A 25,115-nucleotide genomic window follows, 5' to 3' on the forward strand; every position below is an offset into this window, starting at 1 on the left:
CATTTTATCCTAACACATTTTTTTATCTCTTACAATTGCTCAAACAAATGACACAGTATTTTCACACAGAGCTGCTGTACTTACTGGTTTTACTCTTCTTTTTGTTGTTCACGGATGTTTTGTGGCTTCTTTTCTGCTTTTTTGAGGAGCTGCCTCCTCCCTGAGCATCTTTAAGTCTCTTTTGGCCTGTACAGGCTGTAATTGGGAGGGGGAAACAAACACAAATTAAACAAACACTTGCACTGCTGTGTGTTTTTCTCAAAGTCTCAAAAAAAACCCAAAACCAAACCTCCCACCCCCATCCCAAACACACTTCAGAGCTTAAGATTTCAGACAACAATGCTACTGGCTACACAACCACCTGACTTACAGATTTTAAATTTTTCCTGTAACAAAACCATTTAAATTAAGAAACCAAATTTTCTAGAACAGGCAGCACGCTGACAAAATCAGAGAGGAAGTTAAAAGTCTGCATGTAAAACTAATAATGTGCAATACTGTAGAACTTTTTAAATGTGGCAGTAATTCCCTTTCATATAGAAAAGTTAACAAGTTCTAAAACTACAAATCTATAATTAGCAAAGCAACATAGGTGTATTTATTAAGGGCCACAGGTTTACTTCTTCCAAACTCCTCCTTCAGTTTAAGGAAACACATTTTGTTATATATTTTTTAGAACACTTCAAGAATAAATTCAGAATGATGAAACTAACACATCTTAAGAGAATTTTGAGAAAATTCAGTTCATCTTTAACTGAAATATATTGAGATGAGGAAACCACTTCTGTCATCTCAGGATTGTATCCAGGTATTTTTTTGTCCTTTTGTATTAATAATTTTTAAGCCCTTTAACACAGTGAGAGTAATGTACTTCTGATGGAACTGTAAAAGAGCCAGTGACTTTCACAGAAAAGCTTTTGGATCCAGCCTTGCTAACAGCTAAAAAGCAGGCAGCAGTACACTGACAGCACAGGCACAAGGTGTTGGCAGTGTTTATTATTATCCCCCTGTTTTCTAGTGGCCTCAGGATAGGAACTTCAATCTGCAAAAATACACCTGAAACATAGCTAGTAAGGGCCATGTTTGTTATCAGTCTGACTTGAATTTTTTAAAAAGTATTAATTTCATATGATGCAAGTTTGAAAGAGTTACCTAAGCATGAGATAAGAGGCACTTTCTCACTCTAATAAACAGCCTACAGAAAATCAACATTTTCTGTAGGAAACAGTATCATCTACTCATAAGACAAGTATTTAAAGTGTATCCAGCTCGCTGCAAGAAATGCTTATTATACAAAGTATTAGTTTGCTCTGGGCTTTTCTTGCCACATCTGGTATAAGCTTTATTCTTACATGCTTTATTACTCATTAAACCCCTAACAATTCCTAATGAAAGGCCAAGAAACTTTCTGTCAGATTGTATTTTATTCACTAGATGATTTACCATATCCACACACTGCAAGTAGACAGCAGGCTAACTACTACCTCCAAAAACTACCTTTCCAGCAGTGTAACTGGAACAGAATGAAAACACATCAGCAGTGCTAAAATGAGAGATGGTGAGGGTGAAGACAACTCTGTTTACCCTTTCCTTTACCTTTTTCAGTATGCTCTGGCTCTGGTTGATTACTACTACTGGAGCTGACGCTGGCATCAAAACCTGTTGGAGAAATATTTCCCTCAGACTGGAGATCTTGCAGCTCCCCTGCAACACTGTCCACCTCTATTGTGCTATCTGTTTCACTTTTAATGCTTCGGATCTCTTCTTGATTTGGTGGCAACATCTCAGAGACCGTGACACTGGACTGATGTCTGCTGGACTCTGTTACAGTTACAGATGAAGGCGATTCAGGAGTCGTGGGAGGTGTGTTTAGGACTGAGTTACTGCCGCTGCTTGGGAATTCCACTTTCTTTTCACCCACTTCTGTTGGTTTCTCCTCCACAGGTTTAACATCCACAGTAGCTGGCAAAGATTTTTCAAGTTCAGAGCTGGGCAAAGAAATGTCTTCTTCTGCAAGAGCCTGAAGCTGCTCCTCTGCTGCAGCATCCTCAGGAGCAGCGTGTGGAGGGGAGGCAGCAGCTTCAGTGTCAGAGTCTGAGAACAGTTCCTTCAGTGTTTTTTTTGGCCATTGTCCCTGAATACTTGACCAGACATCTTTTCGATCCTTCGCTCTGGTGTTCTGAAGTCTTTCATCAGAGTTGTTTAGAAGCTTTATTCTTTTCTCTCCCACTTCAGAAAATCCTGAGTAGAAAGTACTTGCCCGTAAAGACTTCCTTTTCTCCTCCAGCCCGTTGTACTTTTTAGTCGGAGTGATTTTCACTTTAGATTTGTCTTCCTCATCTTCATCTGAGGAGCTGTTACTGCTGTTTTCTAAACTGAGGGAGTCTTTGTTCTTGGCTTTCTCATCCTTTCTGTTAGGTGACACTGTCTTTATAGATTCCTCTGCCACACTGTACCTTCGTTTACCACGTTTTACCTGTGGTTTTGCCATTTTATCCACTGCCTCCTTTTTCACATCCTTCCTTTTCTTCGTGGCTTCATCTTCTCCATCAGAGTCAGTATCTTCAGATAACTCTTCCATCTCCTTTCTCACCCTTTCAGGAGACTTGGATCCTGACTTAGGCACTACTGCCTCTGTCAAAACTTTAGTTTCTTCTGGGAGGGATGGACCACTCTGTTCTTCTTTTAGACAGAGTTCATTTTTATCTTGGCTTACAGCTTCATGTTGTGATTCTTCTTTGCCATCAGCATGTACATTCGGGGCACTTTGGTCATCTTCCTGCTCACTATCATCAGAACTTTCAGAAGCTAATTAAGAAGAAATCAAAAAAAGAAAAAAAAAAAAAAAAAAGAAAAAGAAAAAAAGAAAGAAAAGAAAGAAAAAAGTTTGTCTTCATTCTGGTTACAAAGAATTCTTAAAAAAACAAATGAAACAAACGAACAAAAGTAACTAAAGAGAACTGCACAGATACAAACACATGCCACCACAGGAGTTTCTAGTAGTATGGTTTCTAAATGGATCTTCCCAAAGATTTCAAAAATTTTTTTTTCCTGTTTTATTAGAAGGTATAATAGCAAAATTAGGAACTAGGAAAATTCCGCATTACACAGTACATATCCAGGAATTTTTGAAGAGGTGGAGAGTGCACCAATCTGTAAATAAGAAACTTCTATTTAATTAACCAAAATATAAATTGAAATATTTCCTTAACATAAGAACTCTTAAATACTTCTTATGAGTTACAAATACTACCATTACATGCTCTTTTTCCAAAGCCCAGAACAGAGACAGTATTTTCCCTAGAGAAATCATAGTCTAAAAGGACAGGACAACAACAAGGATACTGGATAAACTCTAATAAACCAACTTGATAACCTGCCAGGAAAAAGGAAGTGAAAGCAATAATTAAAGGCACTTGAAGAAAAATACACCAGTAGCAGGAGCATAGAACAACAGTAAGAAAATCCAGGGTCAGGAATAAAGAAACTGAGACAAGAAGAAGACACACAATGGAGAAGGATTCAACAATCAGCCCATTCAGTGAGAGAAGATATGGATTCAAGGAGAAACAATGAGAATTGGCTCAAATATATGATTAACTCCTTGATATGTAAACTCATCCATTTTTATTGGCACACCTCGTTGAACTTTTCTCATCCTATTTCCCATCTCTCATTCTCAATTCCTCACTAAACCTCACCACTTCTTTAAAGATGATAATTTAACTAATAACAGAGAAGAAAAACAATACCCTCCACAAAATTTGCAGAAATGATCAAAAGTTGAACAGACCTTTTTAAAAAAGGTTTACTAAAAAAGATGAACTTAGATAAAACACTAACAGAAAGGAGCAGTGTACAGAACAAAGTACCTTAACACATCAGGTTATTTCTTGGTGTGTTTGCTTTAAGATAGAAAGGATCTTAAAATTCTACTCTAAGACTCAGTCTGAAAGTAAGTTCCACATAAACCTTTCAGTGTTCTTTGCATTTTTTAAGAAAAACTTTATGGTAGACATTTTAGCCTAAAGCTCCAAGAACTCTATCACTAGAAGTGGACTTTTCACATTTGCCTTTCTCATACCTTATTGCAAGAGGTGTCCAAATTTGTTACTTGAAATAAAAGCCAAGAACACCACATTAAAAACAAAACAAACAACAACCAAATGAGCTTAAATGAGTTTTCATAGAATGGTTTGGGTTGGAAGGGACCTTAAAGATCTTCTAGTTCCAACCCCCCTGGCACAGGCAGGGACACCTCTCACCAGCCCAGGTTGCTCCAAGCCCCATCCAACCTGACCTTGAGCACTTCCATTGATGGGGCACCCACAAATTCCCTGGACAAAAACTTGCTCCAGTGTCTCTCCAACCTCACAATGAAGAATTCCCTCCTAAGATCTAATCTAAATCTACCCTCTTCAAACATCTTTACTCTCAATCTACTTATTTTGCTGTGCCCTTCAAAAGAAAGTTGAATATGATTGCATGAATAATTCCAGTTCAGGACAAAAACCAAACCAAAACAGAAAAAAACCCACCACCAAACCTGTAAAAAGTTTTGAGCAAGCAGCTCTAAAATTGGAGGAAAAAGGAATGGTAAAACATTAGAGCTCTTCAAACCTAAAACCAAAAGCCTGCAACTAAAAGAAAAAAAGCTAATCCCCCAGTATGAATCTATGTGGCCTTAAATGATATAAGAATTGCATACAATTAAAAGCATTTCTGGAAAGTAATTACATAATATGGTAAACAATGAACTTTCCAAAATATTAGAGGGTGTCCAATTGTGTTTTTGTTATCAGAAGTTAATTACACATTCATTGTGGCACTCAGAGCCATTATCATGACTGCTAATTTATTCTATTTGCTTCTCATTTCCTATGGAAAGTCTTATAGATTATTATGACTGATACTCTACCTACAAATTTGGAACCCAGTGGTCACTGTCACCCAACTTCAAGTAAGTCTGAAAGATTGTTAAAATCACACAACTTTCATAAAGGTTGGTGGTTACCCAAGCTTCCTCTGCCTCATACAATTTCTTTTTCTGGAGGCACACAGAGCATGAAGATAAGCAACTTGTTATTATAATGCTGCTATAAATGTGTGGGAAGGGGCAAACAATGTTAGGAATGACAGGAAACCTAGCTTTATTGACTGCATTTTTAAGAGAAAAGAGAGTAAATCATAGATCCTGAAAGTTAGATACATAAAAAATTTTAAATTAAGTAATAATGCAGGAAGGGAAATTGCTTTGCTATGTATCAAACAAAAAATGATGGCAAAAGAAAGGATGTAATTCTTAAGGCTGTTAACAATCACTGAATCCACAGTACCAGTTTTCAGACACTGTGAATAACACTTTTGTTCAAGGGTTATTTCTGAAGATGTTATTATCCAGACAGACTCAAGTGTACAGTTGCATCAGTCGTTCTACATTGCCACTTCCTGCTGTTTAAATGCCATTTACAGAATTAGAAAAAGTTTAGGTACAATACCTTGTAGGCCATTAATGATAGAAGTAATTTCTATTGATTTAACTGGAGTTTGTTCAGTATTTTTGGCTTCAGTGCTGTCAAGTTTGGACCCAGACTCTGGTGATGTGCTGGTGGGAAAGGGCGGCTTGGACAAACGCCGCAATTTACAGTTTTTGGGAGAATACTTTTCTTCCTTCTCTTTGTCAGTTTTATTCTGTGTGAAGAAGGAAAAGATTAAAATCTCTTCTAATTTGAGCATACATCTTAACACATATTACAATTAAGGAATAATTAACAGTTTTCTTAAACAATCAACCAGTAAAGGAAAGCTTTCCTTAGTTTAAAAGGTTACAGATACCTGTCTGTGGTCCATGTCAGGCCATTCACACTGAAGACAGGAATTTTATCCAAAGTAAAAAAAAAATGGAAAAGCAAACACAGCCAGGGCTCTAGGAGCAGTGGCACTGCAGGATGCCAGGCTCTGCAGTGACTGGCAGGGCTACCACACCTGCTCTGTCACAATGTGCTGGGAGTTCTAGAATAGAACTCAAGCTCCAGAGGTTGGGGGGGTGGGCAAAGGGAGTGCTGACATCTGTGGCAGAAGGAAAAGCTTCCTTGCATCCTGCTACCCAAGCAATAAATCAAAACCTAAGCAAAAAGAGCAGTTTTAAAAGAATTCACTTTGAAAGAAATGCTGTGACACACAGTGATAGAGCTACAGAAATATGGAGTAGTCCTGCTCCAAAATCAGCAGGAGGAGCTCCCAAAAGATGCTCCCACCTTTGATTATAAAATGAATTCTTCTCATTTGTCTTCCCTAAGTGTGTACAAAATCTCAAAAAACAAACAAAACCCCTCACAAAAAAAAAAAAAAAGCTTCCTCTCCCCAACATAAACTGAAAAACAAAAAAACCAAAACCTTAATGAAAAAAGTTAAGTTTTTAAAAATCCTCAAAGTCACTTTTACTGTCAAGCATTTGTGGACCAATCAATAGGGGACAGTACTTAGGAACATATTAAACTAAAGCTGTAGGGCACAAAGGAGGAAAAGGGACAGCCACTACCTTTATTTTCTTTCGATGCTTAATTTTTGGTACATTTTTATCAGCTGGTCTCACTATCTTGTCTGCCTTTATCCATTCATCATACCTAAAATATAAAAAAAAAAAAAAAAAAAAGGGAACATTTATGCATTAAGAAGATAAACATGACATCACAAGAGAAACTAATGGAGCAAAAAGAAAATTATTAGCCATATAAAAACTGAATTGCAATTTGAATAAAGAAGTCATCTATGTGCTTTTCAGTTCCTAAACTTTCAGCTAAGGTTAAATTCTTCATATGCTGAGACACACAGGATGAAATTTTCTTACACTGATGGGTAAGAGTGAAACCTGGTATTTTTCTACTCTGCACTGAACAGCAGGAAACCCATGTACATGGGCAAAACAAACTACTAGAAGGGTAATTCCATATGGATCTCCAAGAGTTATACTTGTATATATACTGTAAACTCTTAACAATAAATTAAACTCTTACAACCACATAAAATGTGACCAGTTAAAAAAAATAAACTCTCTCCAGCCTGAGTTTATGCAAAGTGATATTTGGAGTGACTCACACTTAGGAGTCATCAACTTCTGAGTCACTAACTTAACACTGTTAAATTTGTTTCAGTTAAAGGTTTCCATTTTAGATCAGAATGATACCAGACAAAAATATACTAAATATTATCAATATAATAACAGGTCTCCTGTTATCTAAAGCTGGATCTATTCAATAGAAATCCAGAGAAGTAGATTCTCTTTAAGAATATACTGTAAGGATGATATTTGTCACTTTATTGTGTATTTCTGAAGAAATTCAAGAATCATTTGAAACAACTTTTTCTTCCTCCCCCTCCCAATAAGCATGATCTGCTGTCCTACTTCAACTGTGAACTCAAGAACCTTCTGAATAAGAAATAGGTCAGTTAAAAATTAGAACATAGCAATTTTTGCCCCAGTGACAGCCACACAAATTCTGACCTGCTAGGTAAACATGAAAACAGAGGGGAAGAAACCAAAACTGCACAACAAAGCAAACAAACACACACACAAAATTAAAAAAAAAAAAAAGAAAATCAAACAACCAGAGAACTCATAAATGATGGAGCTGAGCACAATGCACTCATGGCCATGCTGGCTTTCCAGCTGGGTTTACTAAATCACAAACAAACAACTTTTGATACAGTCCCAGTTCAGCTTCTTTGCAACTACTGCCCTATAGAATATATAGGCCCTATATATATATATCCATTATAATACTGACATAAAATACAAGAAAAAATATGCAAGTTTCCAACTTGCTTTTCTGTCTACTTTAACAAGATTTATGGCAAAGGATACCAGAAGCTAAATGCTGTTTTTTATTACCATGCACATCACATAATAATACAGTGAAAAACAAAGTAGCAGTAGTCCTGAAAAAAAAAATAAATTCCAAAACCATTTATTGTGTGTTTCTCTCCTCCATGTGAGCATAAAAGCCATAAAATCTGCAGCATATCATGCACAGACTTCAACAGACCACGATTACCCCAACTGCTGCAGACACAGCTGCAATTGTACCAGTTCCAGGTGACAAGGAGGGGAAGAGGCTCAGATTTCTCTCCCAGACTGAAACACAACTCCACAGAGTACTTTCCAGTCTGGAAAAATCCCATGTTCTCTGAGACTCTGGGAAACCCTACTCGAAGTAATCTTTCTTTAAGCCAGAGATGCACTTTCCAGAAGCAATGCTGTTAAGCAGACTGCCAGCTGGGCTTTGCAACCCACAGAAACAGAGCATTATTTTATTAGGTCTAAATGGAGCCAGGAAAACAGCACTAGGACTGGACAGATACATGGAGAAAAATAATTATAATTAAGAATTATTATTAAGAATAATATATATAATTATATATATAAAATTAATTATATATTAAGAATAATTATTATTAAGAATTATTATTCTGGCAGCCTCCTTTTTACCTCAACTGTATTACTGTGAGACAGAATTTGTATTCACTCTTTCCATGCATTTCCAACCAGAAAACCACCCTGCCCTATGCAGGGTCTGCACACTGGATGCCACTTTCCATGGCTCAAGGTAACTGCAGTGACTGCTGGGGCTGGAGCATCTTCTGCTCTGCTCCTGAAGAGTGGTTAGACTTGGTTAGAGGTCTAATGTCACAGAAATCTCAATCTTCTACAGATATCAGATGCCCACACTTCACACCTTTGCATGGCACAGCTCCTTTCACTGCTCACACATCAGATGCACATAAACCTGTGCCTGGACCCCAGGCTGAAACAGCTCTTGCAAAAGGGACACATCCCAAACCTCACTGACAACCTGACCCTAAATTTAAAGTTCCTCTGCTGAGTGATACAGAAGCACCTTGATAGCTCTACAGTGCACCAGATGCCAAGCTGTGTCTGAAGTGTGACTCAGACTAGAGCCTTTCCTAATAAAACTGAACCTTATTAAAACAGCAAAACAAAATCATTAACCCCACCTTACAGTCTGATCACAAAATGAAACAAACAAAAAAAAAATTAGAAGAAAGAAGACCTGGATTGTTTTACTGCTGTGCCTTCTTCTACACTTCTCTCAGCTCCCTTCAGGGAGCAGCTGGGTGTGTAGAGGAAGGAGGGAAGATGGGGAGGTGTTCTTAAGAGTTGCACAGACTTGTTTGAGAAGCAAGAGGAGGGATTTAATAAGAAAATTATTTATTTTTTTTGAATGAGATTTCATATGAAAAAACCTGGAATGCTTCAGAAAAAACATCCCTTTTGCCTTACCAAAATGAGGATAAAGATGTGCCAGTAGGCAGAGCAGCTCTTCTGCCTTGTATGTAAAAATGAATAACTGAATGAAAGGTGCATTTGGATGGGAAAGAAGAAAAAAAAAGGGAAGAATAAACTGAATAGCTATGTAGCAAAAAATAACTTGCACATTGTCTAGAAGTGATTGTATTGCATCCATAGGTACTGACTGCAAGCTAAAATACACCACAGCTTATTTCTCAGACATTGTATAGTTGATTCTCCACAGAAGTACTAGAGGGAAAACAAGGGACAAAGTGTACTTTCCAGTCTCAGGAATTATACCAGCAAAGGTACCAATTGCTCAGGAAGTGACCTCCATAAACCAGGAAGCCTTGGCAAATTCACTGAAAATTCCAGTATATGGTCTGTAACTGCTAGGAAGTATAATCAAATATTTTCTTTGGTTGTGATCAAAGAAAGGTGAAGATTTAGTCTTTTAACCAAATACTGGAGTATCAGGTGAGGACTCAGATTTTTAAATTTTTGGTTTTATTTAATAAATTTCCCCCATGACATCCACTACTCTCAAGAATCTGAAATTTGGCTACACATGTTCCTTAAATTTCAATGTTTACTGTTAAGTACAGATTTTGCATATTGCTAATATTGCTAACAAACCAAGATGGAAACTGACATTTTCACAATCAGATTTCTGAAGGAAACACACACTGAAAATAATAAGTCTTAAACATTTGAGATATTCAAGAAAACCATGTTGTGGGATACTGTACCACACAACACAAAGAGTTAAAACAACCTAAACTATTTTTGAATATACACACTCTGTCTTCAATTACTGGGAACATTCTGCAGAAGAAATTCACCTCAAACACACAATGAACTTTTCTCTGCACTGGCAGCTGAAAATTAAAATTATGACAGAAGAAACTGGCACTGTAGGCCACAGGGGAAGTTTTAGTTCCATCTACAGCATCCATAATTCAAAACATGACTGGCCTGTTAGAAGAAATAGAGTTTCTCTCATAAGCTTTTTCCAGTTAACACATGGTAATGAAAAAAGTCTTCTCCAACCATTGCCTTTCACTACAGTCAATGTTCCACTGAACACTGCAGTTCTTTACCTTTATCACTACAGTTCTTTACATGTATCACCTGAATCTCAGGTGCCATCCAGACCCTTTAGTAGTGCAGCTGTACAATGCTGTTAATCTATATTACATTTCTCTAATTTCTAATTACTATTTAAAAAAACCCAAAAGTTCCACAGGGTTTAGTGTCACTGGTTCCAGAGTCCTTAAAAAAAAAAAAAAAAGCTGAGTACTAAGTTTATCAAATTGCATTCTAAGTACCCCAAAGCACATGAACATGAGCACACACAACATTATTCTCAATAATTGATACTGAAGTTACTTTGTGAAAATAAACATCAGTAGTTACTTAGGATTCCCACCCAAACTTATGAGTTTAAAGGAGAGGCTATTAAATGACAAACTGACCAAAAGGGGAAACAGAAAAGTCAACTTTAAAATGTAGGAGAATAACAGAAGAAAAAATCCTGGATCATTAGAAAAATCTTAATTCAGTACATTCCACAACTTAATGCTACAGTACTTGCCCCACTAAATACTAAAAGCAAAGAATGTAGCTACAGTGAATAAGGAGAGGAGGGAATTGCCACCTTTGCAAGTAAAGCAGTTATTTTTCCAGGTTGTGACTGCCTAAAAGCCAAATCAAGTTACTGCATCACACAAGACTTGTCTTCTCAGCACTAAAATATCAAAGTGTTCAGATGCTTCCTTAAGCTCAGTATTATCCACTCTTGCAGTCAAAACCAAAAGGATTAGTAATTTTACTTGAATTAAATAAATTGGCCACATCTAAAGGCCACACACAGTTCCACAGCTACATCTGAATCAATAATATATTTTTCAGTGAGGAATCCCAGCCCCTTTCAGAGGGTTCTTTTGAAACACCAGATAAAAATATGAATGCAAGCCCTGCTGCCAGAAAGACCAAGCAACTCCTCTCACCTAACAAATGAGTTCACGTTTACTAAAAATGCTTTTCTCACCAAATATATCCTAATCATATAATGCCTCTGATATCAACCTGCATATTTGTTTAAAATGCAGAGTTCAAAAAACAGAATCTTGATTTCTTCTTTAAGAACCAGGTTGCTGAGATCTCCAAAGTGAAGGCTCACTTCTTCAGATTAAAGTGGTACTGCTCAGATAAAACTCAAATCATCCCACTTCACGACAGGTATAATACCCTAATATTTACTATAAAAGGAAAACAACTTCTGTGTTTACACACAAATTCCAAAATAACAGTTCAGAAGCAAGAAACCTCTCAGAATGGTACATACACAGTAATCCTCAGCAGGTAGGATGCAAATTTTAGCAACTTATGCTTCTAAGGCAAGTTCTTCTGAATAAAGAACAAAACACAAGACACATTCCAAATCCCACCTTGGGCAGGCTGCATCATTCCAAGTATCCCAAGTATATATTCTTGACTTCACAGCCCACTCTGTTTACAAATGCTGCCTGAAGAGTGAAAGATCATATTCCAATGGATCAACATTGCACAAATGTGTAGATCAAAATTCTACAAAAGATCAGTATCAAAATGGGCACTGTCAAGACATTCCTCCTCAGCAGTGGCTCAGGTGGTCCTGGAAATCCCCAGTCCTAGATGCAAAGAGGTGTATTCAAGGTGGGAAGAGAAGTATCATGCATCTGGAATTGTGAAATTTGCTAGCAGATCTTGCTAGCACTGAATAAATGAGATGTGTCCCTGCCCTCTTGGTCAGAGGTAGGATGGTAATCCAAGGCCAGATGACAGAAGAAAGTCACAAGAGCCTCAGATTTTCCAGAAGAGGAAAAATAAATAAATAAGAAGTACAGCAGATTTGCCTCAGACTTGTTGTGGTTTTTTTTTTTTAAAAGATCTATGAACAGAGTGATATAGTTTAAGAGATGACAGCTGAGGACAATGAGCAGATATATGTTGAAACTGAGGAAAAATGCAGGAGACTTGGTAATTGGCTTAAAAGCCACTTGCAAGTTTTAGTTTTCTTTTTTCAACGTTGCTTCAGGTTGTAAATGGCAAAAAAGTAGTATGAAATTGCAAAAAAATACTAATACTTCAACTTGTTTCTACTAATGCTATTTTAAAGACAATAAAAAGCATATACTCCTGCACATACTAAGAAAGTGTAAGAAGCCACTAGGCTAAGAAGACTCTTGTTTGGAAGCCTGCACAGCCACAGAGGAATCAGGGGTGGAGAGTGGTGGAAATTGGATCTGAATGAAATGTAATTATTTGCTGCACACTAACTTGCCACAAGAAATCCTGTTAAATACCATACTGCCAGTATACACTCTGCTTCACTGAGTGCACACAGACTCAGGTAAGTGCAGTATTCAAATATTATAGGAGATAAAATCGGCTTAAGAGAGTTAGAGGAGGAATTTGTGAAAGAGTGAGCTGTCACTTGTTGTATGGGAAGATCTAAAAATAAGATGGGAAATGAAAGAAGCTTTCTCTGAACAAGTAATTTTAAGATGATTTCTGAGAAACTAAGGTACTGCATTTATGTTAAAAAATCTGATAGCTTCATACAGTACAACGACCTTCACAGCACACCAATACTGCAGGCTTAGGACTCCAGATCTCTATTCATTTAGTTTTTAAAATACACAAGTGTATTTTAGAAGTAATTCAAGACGTAATCACTAACTAAAACTCAAGTTACCTCACGTTCCATCCACAGTAGTGCACCAAGTAAAGGACTTCTCCACCTTCGATGTCAGAATCTTTAATACTAGCTTCATACATTTTTTGATTTTTCCCTCTTCCGTACCGCACTTGGACTTTCATGCCTGGTGGATAGCATTCAAACTCTTCTTCCTCATTGTTATTGTTGTCTTCTTCCTCCTCCTCCTCCTCTTCCTCCTCCTCTGCTTCTTCTTCATCTTCATCGTCTTCCTTATTCGTGTCATCTCTTGAAAGGTTTAAAAAATTGTAGAGTTAATATGAGATACTTCACAAGCTTTTCAGTTCCAAACCACATATATTGATAAATATTGTGGATGCATTAGAGACTGGGAAACAGCAGGCTCCAAATATGTGAAACTGCACTATGGCTGAGTAATGTCAGCAAAATAGGGTATAGCAATACACACAAAATCCAGTGACTGTAAGGTGCAAAAATGACTTGACTAAAAGAAAAAAATAATCCATCAAAATCTGTATAAGCAGAAGTTGTTCCAACTCATCTTTCTATGATTCCTTCATGCAGTCTCTTTCTTTAAAGTTTTTTTTTCAGCTCAAACTCATCCTTCTCAAGATAAAAGTTCTCTAAATTCCCCTTTTCAACCAATGAGTTTTACAAGTGCTTCCTGAGACTTGCTTCCCCAAAAGATCCTTGCTTTATTATAACAAAACACTCAAGTGACTGCAAGCAAAAATCAGATTTTAATCCACCCCAAATCTTAGATGAGATTTAGCAAATCAAGCAACCTCTGCTAATTTATGACCTTGTCACTCCCTGACAATTATGCTAAAGGTCTTCTAAATATAAGCCAAGCTTGAATTTAATAATTAAATATATACACAAGCAGGTGTTCACTGTTTTCAAAAGTAAGCTACTTCTGAATATATTTTTAAAGATGTGAACCCATTTTCAGCAGCACCAAAATCCACAAATTTTGGGTTCTTCAGTGTTTCAAAAACCATCTCCAGCCAGCTTCAAGTGGAAGACTACATTACAAAAAATTAACTGGGGAAAAATATCTTTTAACCTTAAAGAGCTTTACAGAACAGTACTGCTGGTCCTTACATCATTCTAATCCCACACTCTGTGTAACACAGAACAGATTAGGTCTGCTTGTCAAAGTCACAATAACCACAGACCCCTAATAACTCAAAAACCCTGAGACATGGAACAGATATTTTTGGATGTACTACAGACTGGGTAAGAAAAGACAAGTGCTGCTCCAAGTCTGATTCACAGCAATATTTCAGCTAATCTCATAAACACAAGAAGTCTGTATCAATAACTTAATCTTTCAGTGAAATTTTCAGTAGAAAATGCTCAGCTAAACCAAGCTACATTCTCTATGCAAAATGATCAGATAGCATTATAGTCAAATGCTTCTTTATAGAACTAAAACTACATCACTATCTAATTAGCTGAGAATCCTGAATATTAAGCTAAATTCAACTGTAGTGTAACCACACTTGATTTAATGAAATTGCTTCAGAAATTAATGTTGCCATACACACACATACATATATATATATATCACATATAATTATACAAATGCATATATGTATATATATGTGCACAGACCATGAGACAAATGCTAAAACTCTCTCTGTTGGTGTACTAACTAAATCAAGTAACAGAAGATAACTCTGTTCAGGTACACATGGCATGGACCAGACATTTTTGTTTTCAAAGGCCACAATTTTCAATGTATTCTATACTTTCAGTGGCCTGCTTTGCTAGTCAAGTTAAAACCACCAGAGTTAAAAATGCAACATGAATGAATGAGCTTTGAAAGCTCACTTTATCTCTGCTACACATCATATGGCAAAAGCTACTTCCCAAAGAAAAAATTAATAAAGGTCCTCAAAGACGTGAATGAAAAATTCCTGAACAAATTCCCACAGCTAACCAGAAAGCACCAACAAGTAATTTAAATGCTTTAAGTTACACTCTCTGCTGCACTAAAAACTTCTAGCTAACTTTAGCTTAACATTTATTACCATACCAAAACTAAAAACAAACCCCAAACCCTTGGCATCAGCAGAGCCACTACTGCTCCAGGGATGAGCTTGGCATTTCCCATTAACAAGACTTCTAAAAATTGTCACAAACCAAATTTTGCCAGATTCCCCCCAGACCCAACAGCTAGCAGCACAATCCCTGAAGGTTGTCTGCAAAGAACAGTGTGCCTATGATGGAGATCCAGGATTTTCCAGGAACTGGCAATTTTGGTGCCAGTAGCTCTTGTACTGAGCTGAACAAGCTTGGAATCTTTCCCACTTTAATCACCCTGTGGCTTTTTTGGTGTCCCAAAAGATTCTACAAAGACTCCACACCAGAAGTTCTCTGGAAGAGATGTGTGTAACCCTCATGGTGAAGTTCAGGAATTTGGATGGTCAAGTAGATGTGAAGAGCAGACTGTACATGTGTGGGGGGGATGTCAGGGAGCAAAAGCAAAACAGAAGCAGAGATGGCTGCAATGAAAAAGTGTTTTAAGGAGTGATTTGGTTAGAGATCCTAAAATGGAGATTTTAGCAAACCAAACAAAAGCAAAGAACTTTTCTCATTCTGAAGCAGAAAAAATGGTGTTCTCATATAGCTCCTGGAACAAAATAATGGAAAACATATTCCAGTGGTTGCAAGGAAGACAAGACATTGTTCTACAGGGTTGGCAGTGGTGAAGGAGAAGCCATGACTGCCATGAAAAGGAGTTAAAGAGGAAATTGTGATTGTAGCCATGAGGCACACAAAGTCATAACCTCATTTGTCCATGTATGTGTGTATGAGAACACTGGATTTCCTTAGTGCTCTTAAATAAAAATCCCACTGGGGGGAGAGAGGGGGAAGAAACACACAACAAGTCTCTTGGCAACAGACAGTAATTGTCAACTTAAAACCAGCACCAAGCAATATTTGCCACAAGGCTGCAAAAGAATCTGAACAACCCAAACAGCAGCTGGTGAAACAAGGCAGCAGCAGATGTGGATGCACAGCAACACCAGTGCTACTGTGTTCCAGAAACTCCAGTACCAACAGAAAGCTCATCAGGAGGACTCAAAAGCATTTCCAATTACAGCTGTGATCTAAAGAACCCTCATCCCATCTCCCATGGGATGGGAACATAACCCTTCCAAAGCAGGAAATGAATGAATTAAAACACAGAAGTAATTGTTAATAAAGTAACAACATTAGAATGTTTATATTATTTGCAAAGGACACTGAAGTCATCAAAAGGCTAAAAATACTGCAAGTTTTCAAAAATACACACATGGCAGGTAAGTCTCAGGCAATACAAAGATTTTACATCACCAGCCCATGATAAGGGTAAGTATACCAACAAATATATGGTATTAATATACCAAGTAGCACGTGCTATCACACCAGTAAAGGAACTGCAGTATCATGTCAACACCATTCAACCCCCAGCCTCTGGCACTGACCACAGACTTGTCACTAAGTCCAGGTGAAACCTATGAGACAGGAGGGGATTTTGAGCATTAGCTCAGTCTCCCAGGCTCCCTGCCTTGCTTAAGGAAACTTAACCCTACTCCAATTCACTTCCCCTAACACATCATGCTGGCTCACACAGCAGGTGAGATTGCAAATGCAAGATTATTTTTTTTCCAGGGGTTATTCTAAAACTTGAGGAAGCAAGATTATTTCAATTATTGGCTCAATTAAGTCATTACAGTTAATTGAACCACTAGCAGAAATAAACTCCAGTGTAATTGACACTTCAAGTTTAGCAATTAGCTTCTATTTTTGTTTCCTTTTTCTCTTCCTACAGAATCATTTAACCTCTACTTCACATTACATGGAGCTGGGAGATGTCAACTCTTCTTCATCCTCTTTCTCAATCACACCAGGATTAAGATGCCCTTCAGTTTTAAGGCAGAGAGGCCATTAAGACCTACACTTCTGCCATGACACTGGTATCTTATCTTTAATTAAATAACAAAATTCACCTGCATTTGTCTTCTCTCTGAAGTTGCAAATAAAACCTTAAAATAACAGCTCCAGTGAGTGCTGTCTGCACACAGAAAATCTGAATAAATGCAGTTAAGGTCCACCAATCTGAGGGAAGGGGAAAGGCACCAAAGTGATTCAAATCAAGTGTGAGAGAAGCACACTACACTTAAACCATGCAAACACGTACTCTGTAACCAGTGTTTCCTCTGCTGCTACAGAGAAGACAAATTAAAGGACTATTCATTCAGCCAATTTTCTTTTTTTTTCTTAATATTTTGAAACATTCCTTGAAAGGATAATGGATGGTTCAGAAGTCTGGCTGAGGAATCCAGCAGTTTTCATTTTTATGGCACTGGCTGACACTCAGCTTGAGAACATCTATTATTTGATGAATGTTTTAGAGGGCTCTCCCATACACATAAGTCTCAGTGACAGCTACCATGGCTAACAGCTTCTGTAGTGACCATAAGATATGTAAAATATGGTGACAGAACCATTTTTTCCACATCAAAGACACCTCCCTCCCACTCAACACGAGGCATGCACAGCACTGGTACATTTGCAGTGCCACTGTACTCCTCATTATTGTGTCACTGGCAGCAATCCTTACATACACACACAATTCCTTCCCAGTGCAAGGGCAGCTGGAATACATAAATAAAACACATCACAAGAACACAGAAATATGTTCCTATAAATGACCTCTTCAAAATGTATTTTTTTGGCAATACAATCTAACAGTCTAAGACTCAGAGTGGATGTTCACACTAACTGAATATGACTTTCTCCCTTCTCCTAAGCTAATCAATTCCATGTAAACCTAAATCAGACTGGAGAAAGCTAGCTCATTATATGTAGTTCTCAACACCAATACAAGAAGCTACAAAATATGCCTCCTGTCCCAAGCTTCCTTCACTCCTGAACATTTTAACTTTCCAGCTACCATTCTGCATTCACCACCATAAAGCTTTGATCAGCCAGTTTAGCAGATAAGGAACTGAGGAATACCCTGCCTCTAACAATGTTATTTTCCATATGTGAAATGGAGCTTCTTACTATTCCATCATCTCATTGTCAATTGATTTCAAGAAATCCCCATGAAGTGTTTCCAGCAAATTTAACTCTTGTGCAAATACAAGCCATCACCAGCACAGGCACAGCAGGTAGTCACCCTGCCTTCCAAGGGTAATAAACTCAGTAAAACCCTTCACATGAAACAATGCCCATCTTAACAGAGCTCTCAGCTACTGCTTTTATTACTCCTAGCTCCTTCCCACTGCTTACAGGAGGTGGAATGCTGTTACTGCATGGAACCAGGGATTTAACAGCTCTCAGATTAAGATTTTTCCCTTCCATGTGAAGGAATGGTTTAACTCCACTCAAGATGATAACTCAAAAAAAAAAACGTTTGTGTTTTCTCCTTCTGATATGGCAAATTATGGCAGTACCAATTCCCAAAAACCATACCATGAAGACTTAAACTGTCAGTATGAGACAACCAGGAGTGTTTAGGTTGCTCAAGTCTTCTTCAAGCACATTTGTTCATGCATTCCTTGGAGGAAATAACAAGGCAGGAAGTCTTCAAGAAGAGAAATAAAATAAATCCAGGGAGTTTCTCAAGACCAACTAAGAACTATTTGTGAGTACTGAAACTCACAGCTTGGTGAAAGGGTAGGGATCCAGCCCCTCCTGGAATTAGGGTTAAGGCAGCACCTCAGACAGAGGTGGGAAAACAGAAGAATGAAGAACAACACATCCTGCAATCTTTCTGTACTGTAACAGGGATTACTTCAAAGAATTTTGCTTTTTTTGCACCTCAAAAATGCAAATACTACCGACACACAAGTCTGATGCAAATTTCTTGGCAACAGACAAAGGAAAGCAACTATTATAAACCAGATTATGAACACTTAATCTTGTAGTTCATTGTAAAGGTCTTGACAGTAGCCTGTCCCAGGTGTTCTAGAGAAAATTATTTCAGTTCAACAAAGAACTCAAACCACAGCAACTTCCCCCTCCATGTAACATTTCTCACTTCTAACACAAAGTTTGGGACAGAGAGAGTACCATGTCCCTACCAGCATACCAGGCTCACAAAACCCATTTAAGCCTTTATGGAATAAATGCTAAAGTTGTCATTTAGCATTTAGGATGAGTGACATTTTAAAAAAACCTTGAAAGCCAACAGAAGTACATTTTGTACTTCCTATCAATCTCTGAGGGAAGAAAGGAAAAGAAATCATGCTAGGAGCACTTCTGAAGTACTACAGCTTATCAATGTTTACTGCTACAAAAAATGTTTCCTGTTAACTGCTACAAATGTTTTGGGTTTTTAACTCTGAATTATTCCTTGAAACTTAACTCCAGCAATGACCAACCACACCACCATCCACATCTATTTTTAGAGCCATGCTTCCTATTCTTAGCAACACAACTCATAACAATCTTTCATGAGTCACAACAGCAAAATACTAGTTAGAAATTTTTACTGAATGAATAAAGCAAAGCAAAGCAAAGCAAAGCACTCAATTACAATTAGATGAACTGGGAAAAATGAAGAGGAAATAGTATTTTCCACAGGTTTTTTTCTGCTTTCATAAACAAAAACCTAAAAATCTCAAAACAATTTTAATGTCATAAATTACTCAGAGGCATGAATAACAATGAAAAAAAAAAAACAAAAACAAACACAACAACAAAACAAAACAACCAAGGATTACTGCAACACAAATGCAGTTTATAACTTCATGTACCAGTTACTATGGCAGCATGGTAAGTATTAAGCCACTCTACTTTCCAAGTATATAAACAACCACAAAGTAACACCACAAACATACCCACATACAAATATAAAACTTAGGGAACTTTAAAAACTGCTCTTCTCTAAGCCATGCAAGTTTTCCATCTATTTTGTTACATATTTTGAAAGTAGGAACATAAAAATCAGTCTTCAACGTTCACTGAACTGTTATCAATGAATCAGAAACCCATACACTGAACTACACCTGTCACACCTCTTGATAGGCATTAGTGGTCAGGCAACAGCTGGTGTTAAGCCCCCAAAGAAACATCCCTGATATAAAGATTGCAATGAAAGTAAAAGGAGGTGTCATTATCTTTTTTCCCTCCTGTAATAACTTTTCTCTTAAGCATGTTATTGGGGTTTTTTTGTTAAGACAAGATACTGTATTAAGAGACCTTCAATCTGAGTTGCAACAGCAATTTTTCTGTTCTGACCACTTGAAGTCACACTGTATGAGGGTCCTAATTCCAAGAATATAAATTATTAACACACTACAGATTAGGGAGGGCTACAGTTGTAAACTTAATGCTTTTTTTTTTTCATGGGTGCCAAAGAAACACTTGTTTTTATTTCTTGCACTGGGTCAGGAAAACCTGAGCATTCCATAAAGGAAATGAGGGATCATCTGCACACATCCATTGGTTACATAGCCCTTAGCACCCCTGTTACTTAAGTCTCCTACTTCCAAACTTGTGTCTGAAGGTCTGCACAAGAGACTCCTGTCAGTACCATGGCCACTCCATGGCAAAGCTGTTACTGAGTGATGGAGGCTGATGGAGCAAAGCCACTTCCATCTTTTCCCCTGTTACCTGTAACACACCACTGTCACACAACAGAAGCTGCTATACACAAGTGTGTGATGTACTCCTACAAAATGAAGTAGACAAATACTACTGGCAATGGCTGCAGAATTTTTGTCTTAAATCAAATAGTTGCCTATGTTAAAGTTCTTTTGCTCACTTAGATTATAAATATTTAGGATTTGAACTGCTTTTTTTTTTTTTTAAATTAGATCCATGAACTTCATGGCACTAAGCATGGCAAAGTTAGGAACACATAGTTCTCTGGAATCCAAATCTCATTCACAACAGAGAAGTCTCATTTGAAGTTCAAATTACAAGAGTAAAATTTAATGAACACACATCAGATGCCTTAGCTGATGATAAACACAGTAACTTACCCTGATTTTTCTTTTTCTTCAGCTTCTGTGTTTAGGGTAGGGTTTTCCATTTCCTTAACCTTCTCCTCTTTATCTTCTGGTTTGGTTTCATCTTCAGTTTTCACTACATTTAAGTCCTTTTCTTGATCAGGCTGAGTACACGCAGATTCTGGCAAATTTTTTTTGTTTCCCTAGGGTAATAAAACCTTTAGTTAACTTACAAGATGAAACAAAAATAGAAAGAACTTAAGAAAAGGCAAAGAAAACACACTGATTTATATGAGCAAAAAACCCTAGAGCCTAAGGCTTCTTCTAAAATCACAGCACCTCCCTTGTTTTCTCTTTCTGAAAACTTCAAGCTAAACTTGACCAAGTTCAGTGCTGCAGCCCTTGTCCTGGCTACTTTTATCCCAAGGATACAGGCACACAGCTCTTGGACCTAAACTGCAAAGCAATCCCCAGGGTGAACATTTTGCAGGGTATTTTCCCTCAGCACACAGAAACCAGTACTGACCCACCTGCTACTCAGCCCAGGGTTAGAATCAGCAGACAGACCAGGGCTGGCTGCCACTTAGATGCAGAATTACTACATTTGTGTTGCACACTAACTTGAAGAGCTCACACTGCTTCCAGAGCAAACTCCTGTGCCTGCACACTGCAGCACTTCAGCTTCCTTTGCTAAAACCACTGAGTTAATATTGGATTTTGAGAAGGTCTGAACATTTGTACCCCTGCACCACTGAACTACATTAGACCACTAAGTACATCGTATGGCCCAGGTTCTTTGTGGATCTTCACTGGTTTTACTGGAGTGGAGAAGTAAAATCAAAATTTATGGCTCAATGCAAAAAGCAAGTATCAGCACTGTAGTAAACTGTGAGCCTGCATTACCCATATCACAATAAAGCTGCACATTAATGAGTCTCCATTTGACCTGGGGGACCCCTACACAAGTGGAATGTTGCAGCTGCTTCTTAACAAGTCAGACATTTTGACATCATGATCCCCTAAAACAGACACTCAGACAAATACAGCTCAAATGTGTTGTTCTGAATTAGATTTATAGCATATTATTCTCTTTTTCCAAATCCATTATGGAGATTTCAATCTTGACATAAATTCAACATACCACCTGACTTTATAAACAAAATAGAACATGAACATTAAAATATTTTACCAGAATAGAGGCCTTATCATTTTCTTTACTTTCATTATCATTCTCAGCTAACTTTTTTTCTTCTTGTTGTACTACTGCTACTTCCTCCTGCTTGTGCTCCTCCTTATCCACTTTTATTTCTTTTACATCCTGCTCTGGTTCTTCACGCATCTTCAATTCTTTTTCTTTTTCACAGTCTTTACAAGGCTTGCTTGTCATTTTCTCTGGCAATGCCATTTGAAATTCAATGTTAGCTGATGTACAATACTCTTCAAAACCATAGAGATATCTAAAAGAAAAAAAAATTGCTTGGGATAAGCAAGTTTGCTTAAAGAAAGAACAGGCTACCTAGCAGAAGCTAAACATGAACAGTATGTTTAAAAGCCTAAAAAACCCTGTATGATAACCAAAAAGTTATGGACTTTATGAATATGACTGCTACCACAGGACTGCTTCAGTTCTTTCTATTCCTGTTTTAACACAAATTACATAGCTTTATTACTCACTTTTTGTATGCACATTTAACATTATATCCAGCAGCTGAGTTCAATACAGGGATTCCAAGATCTTGATAAACTTGCTTCCACACTGCTCCACTTTCAATCTGTTAAAGAAAATTAAGTCAATGTTTTTTAATTATTTCACAGACACAAAAAATACTAAGTAGACCAAATTTACAGCTTTGGAAAATAATTATAAGTAATCTCTCATCTATAAAATTACTATTTATCAAAAACAAAGTATTTCACTCTAATGCAAACTGTGGTCTAGTGTTACAAACAATTCAGAATTGCTCTGTTTCAGTAAGCAACAGCAGGTTTTCCTCCCCAGGTGGTAATAAAAGAAAAGGAAGAAAATACAAAGATCAGAAAAAGCAGTACTAAAATTTTTATTTTATATTTAAAGTAATTTTTAACTATCAGAGCTAGAATTTTAACTAAACTGCAAAGAAGAAAACTCATTCAAAGCATTAACAACTCTCAGCCCTAGCAGTACTGCAACCAGTCAACACCAGTCTTTCATTAAGTCCTTAACATGTCCTTAGGTGTCTCAGTTTTGTGACAGTGTGCTGCTCATTTCTAACCACCTGGGAAGGTAAAGCAGATGTACTGCAAGACCCAAGTACAAGATGCTCCCATCTCTATCAGAAAGGTGTCACTGCACAAACACACCTCCTTCAACTGACAGGATAAATTTATGGGAAGAGTCCAAAGCAGCAACAGAATCTGCTTGGCCATGAATCCCATAAGCTCCTATTACTGCTCCAAGACTAATCCCAGCCAGCACATTCTTCTGTATATTGCCCAGAAGAGACAGGAGTTAAGGGCCCCATATCATATAGACTACCTGGCTTTGGGATTTTATTGAGCAGTGACTCTTTTCAACTTTCTGAGGTAACAACTTTATCAGACAAATATTTGTTGAAATCTCTCAAAAAAACACAAGCTGGCTGATTTTATGCAGCAGTAATTAAACACATTGAGTAGATGTGTAACTTATTTAGAAGATAATTAATCTCTGGTTCCCATAAGAGCAGGTTTTTCAGAGCTGCAGGGTGTCTTACATAGCTGTAGTACTCAATTTTCATGTCTACATCTTCTGTGTAAGATTCTTCTTTATCTCTACTTTAACAAGAGGAAACAGCATCCTCAGATTTTATGGCTCTGCAATACTCATCATACTAATACTCACATTATCAAATCCTCCAAGCTTGTGTACAAGTCTGAATAATTTGAAGAGATTCAGATTTCTATATCCTAATACAGGTCTCTTGTTAATAGGAGTCCCTGTGAATAAAGACAGTTATTTCAGAGTTTTGAAATATTTTTTTCAGAATAACACGAAGTCTGCATAATATGTGCTACTACTTTGTTCAACACAGTGCTGGAAACCTCTCCCTCTGACCACCTCATGCATCTGATACAATAAAAAATACCACCCTAGGAACAAATCCCACAGTGCTTTAAAGAGCTGAAATTTCCTCTGGTATTGTAACCAGCAGTAGCTACAACATTGCCATCTCTTGTAAACAGCTTCTCAAGTCATCATCACATGCAACTAGAAGTAGTAAATTAAGCAGTTATATTAATTTAAACATAACCCCTTCACCCCTGCCTCCACAGACATTGTACTTTTCTTGCAGTGCATAAATACCTAGTAAAAATTTAATATAATAAAAGCATTTAAAAAAAAAATATTTAAATCTACCTTATTGATAATGCTCAAACATAATTATAATGTGGATTCACACCAGAAAACTAGCACAAAACAAATGTTTCTTTCTGCAATCATGAAAAATAGGGGGGGGTAGTTAAATTTTATTTAAGTACTTTAAAGTTACTAAACTGAGCATATACATCATTATGATTGAGGATAATAAATGTTTGGTTATACATACTGCAAGTACACAGTAGAAAATACTGTAGGATATAGGAGGTACTATACATTTATTTCTGGAAGCAGGAATAAGTGACTGCATTTCAGAAGAGTCAAGTGACTGACTTTTTCTCTAACTAGAGGGAAAGTCCACAGTTTCCAAAGTTGAACTGTAAACCACTGAAAGTCTACAGACTCCTTTATTTAAGCAGCTTCTACAAAGTCAAAGGTGAGAATGCCCACCTCTGTCTTCCATGAACTTGTACAACTGCTGAAGAAAGTTCTCTCGTTCTTCAGGAAATGGCTCAATTTCCTCCTGTTTAAAACAATGCACACAAGAAAATTATCACTATTTTGAGGTACAGACCTTCATTAAAAAACACACAGCAGTGAGAATTTACATTTGAATGTTCAAGTTTCTTTTACTGTAGTCAGGGTACTATACAAAGAGCATTATGCTCTCAGTGCTATGCCAGATGGAAGCAAGTTTTATAAACTACAAACACCTTTTAAGAAAACATAAAACAGTAACTGTAAAGACTACTGAAATTGGATTTTTAATTAATCACTGCTGTATCATAAGTG

The 25,115-nt window shown here is 37.2% G+C and overlaps 1 protein-coding gene across 9 annotated transcripts in view; it reads right to left on the reverse strand.

Annotated features, from left to right (window-relative positions):
• Window positions 1–25,115, reverse strand: part of ARID4B (AT-rich interaction domain 4B) — an 85,280-nt gene that overhangs the window by 7,839 nt on the left and 52,326 nt on the right. For 7 of the 9 annotated variants that reach the window (XM_071739009.1, XM_071739008.1, XM_071739005.1 and 4 more), the window contains exons 12-21: window positions 24,774–24,846; window positions 23,847–23,941; window positions 22,661–22,758; window positions 22,176–22,443; window positions 21,020–21,189; window positions 13,050–13,298; window positions 6,542–6,626; window positions 5,499–5,691; window positions 1,597–2,808; window positions 85–195 (exon numbers count right to left, since the gene is read on the reverse strand). In XM_071739009.1, coding sequence (XP_071595110.1) covers window positions 85–195; window positions 1,597–2,808; window positions 5,499–5,691; window positions 6,542–6,626; window positions 13,050–13,298; window positions 21,020–21,189; window positions 22,176–22,443; window positions 22,661–22,758; window positions 23,847–23,941; window positions 24,774–24,846 — 2,554 coding nt within the window. The remainder of the gene's footprint in view (window positions 1–84; window positions 196–1,596; window positions 2,809–5,498; window positions 5,692–6,541; window positions 6,627–13,049; window positions 13,299–21,019; window positions 21,190–22,175; window positions 22,444–22,660; window positions 22,759–23,846; window positions 23,942–24,773; window positions 24,847–25,115) is intronic. The other 2 variants (XM_071739012.1, XM_071739013.1) reach the window with 1 other exon arrangement.

This window comes from Heliangelus exortis, chromosome 3 (assembly GCF_036169615.1).
Source record: "Heliangelus exortis chromosome 3, bHelExo1.hap1, whole genome shotgun sequence".
Classification (NCBI taxonomy): domain Eukaryota; kingdom Metazoa; phylum Chordata; class Aves; order Apodiformes; family Trochilidae; genus Heliangelus; species Heliangelus exortis.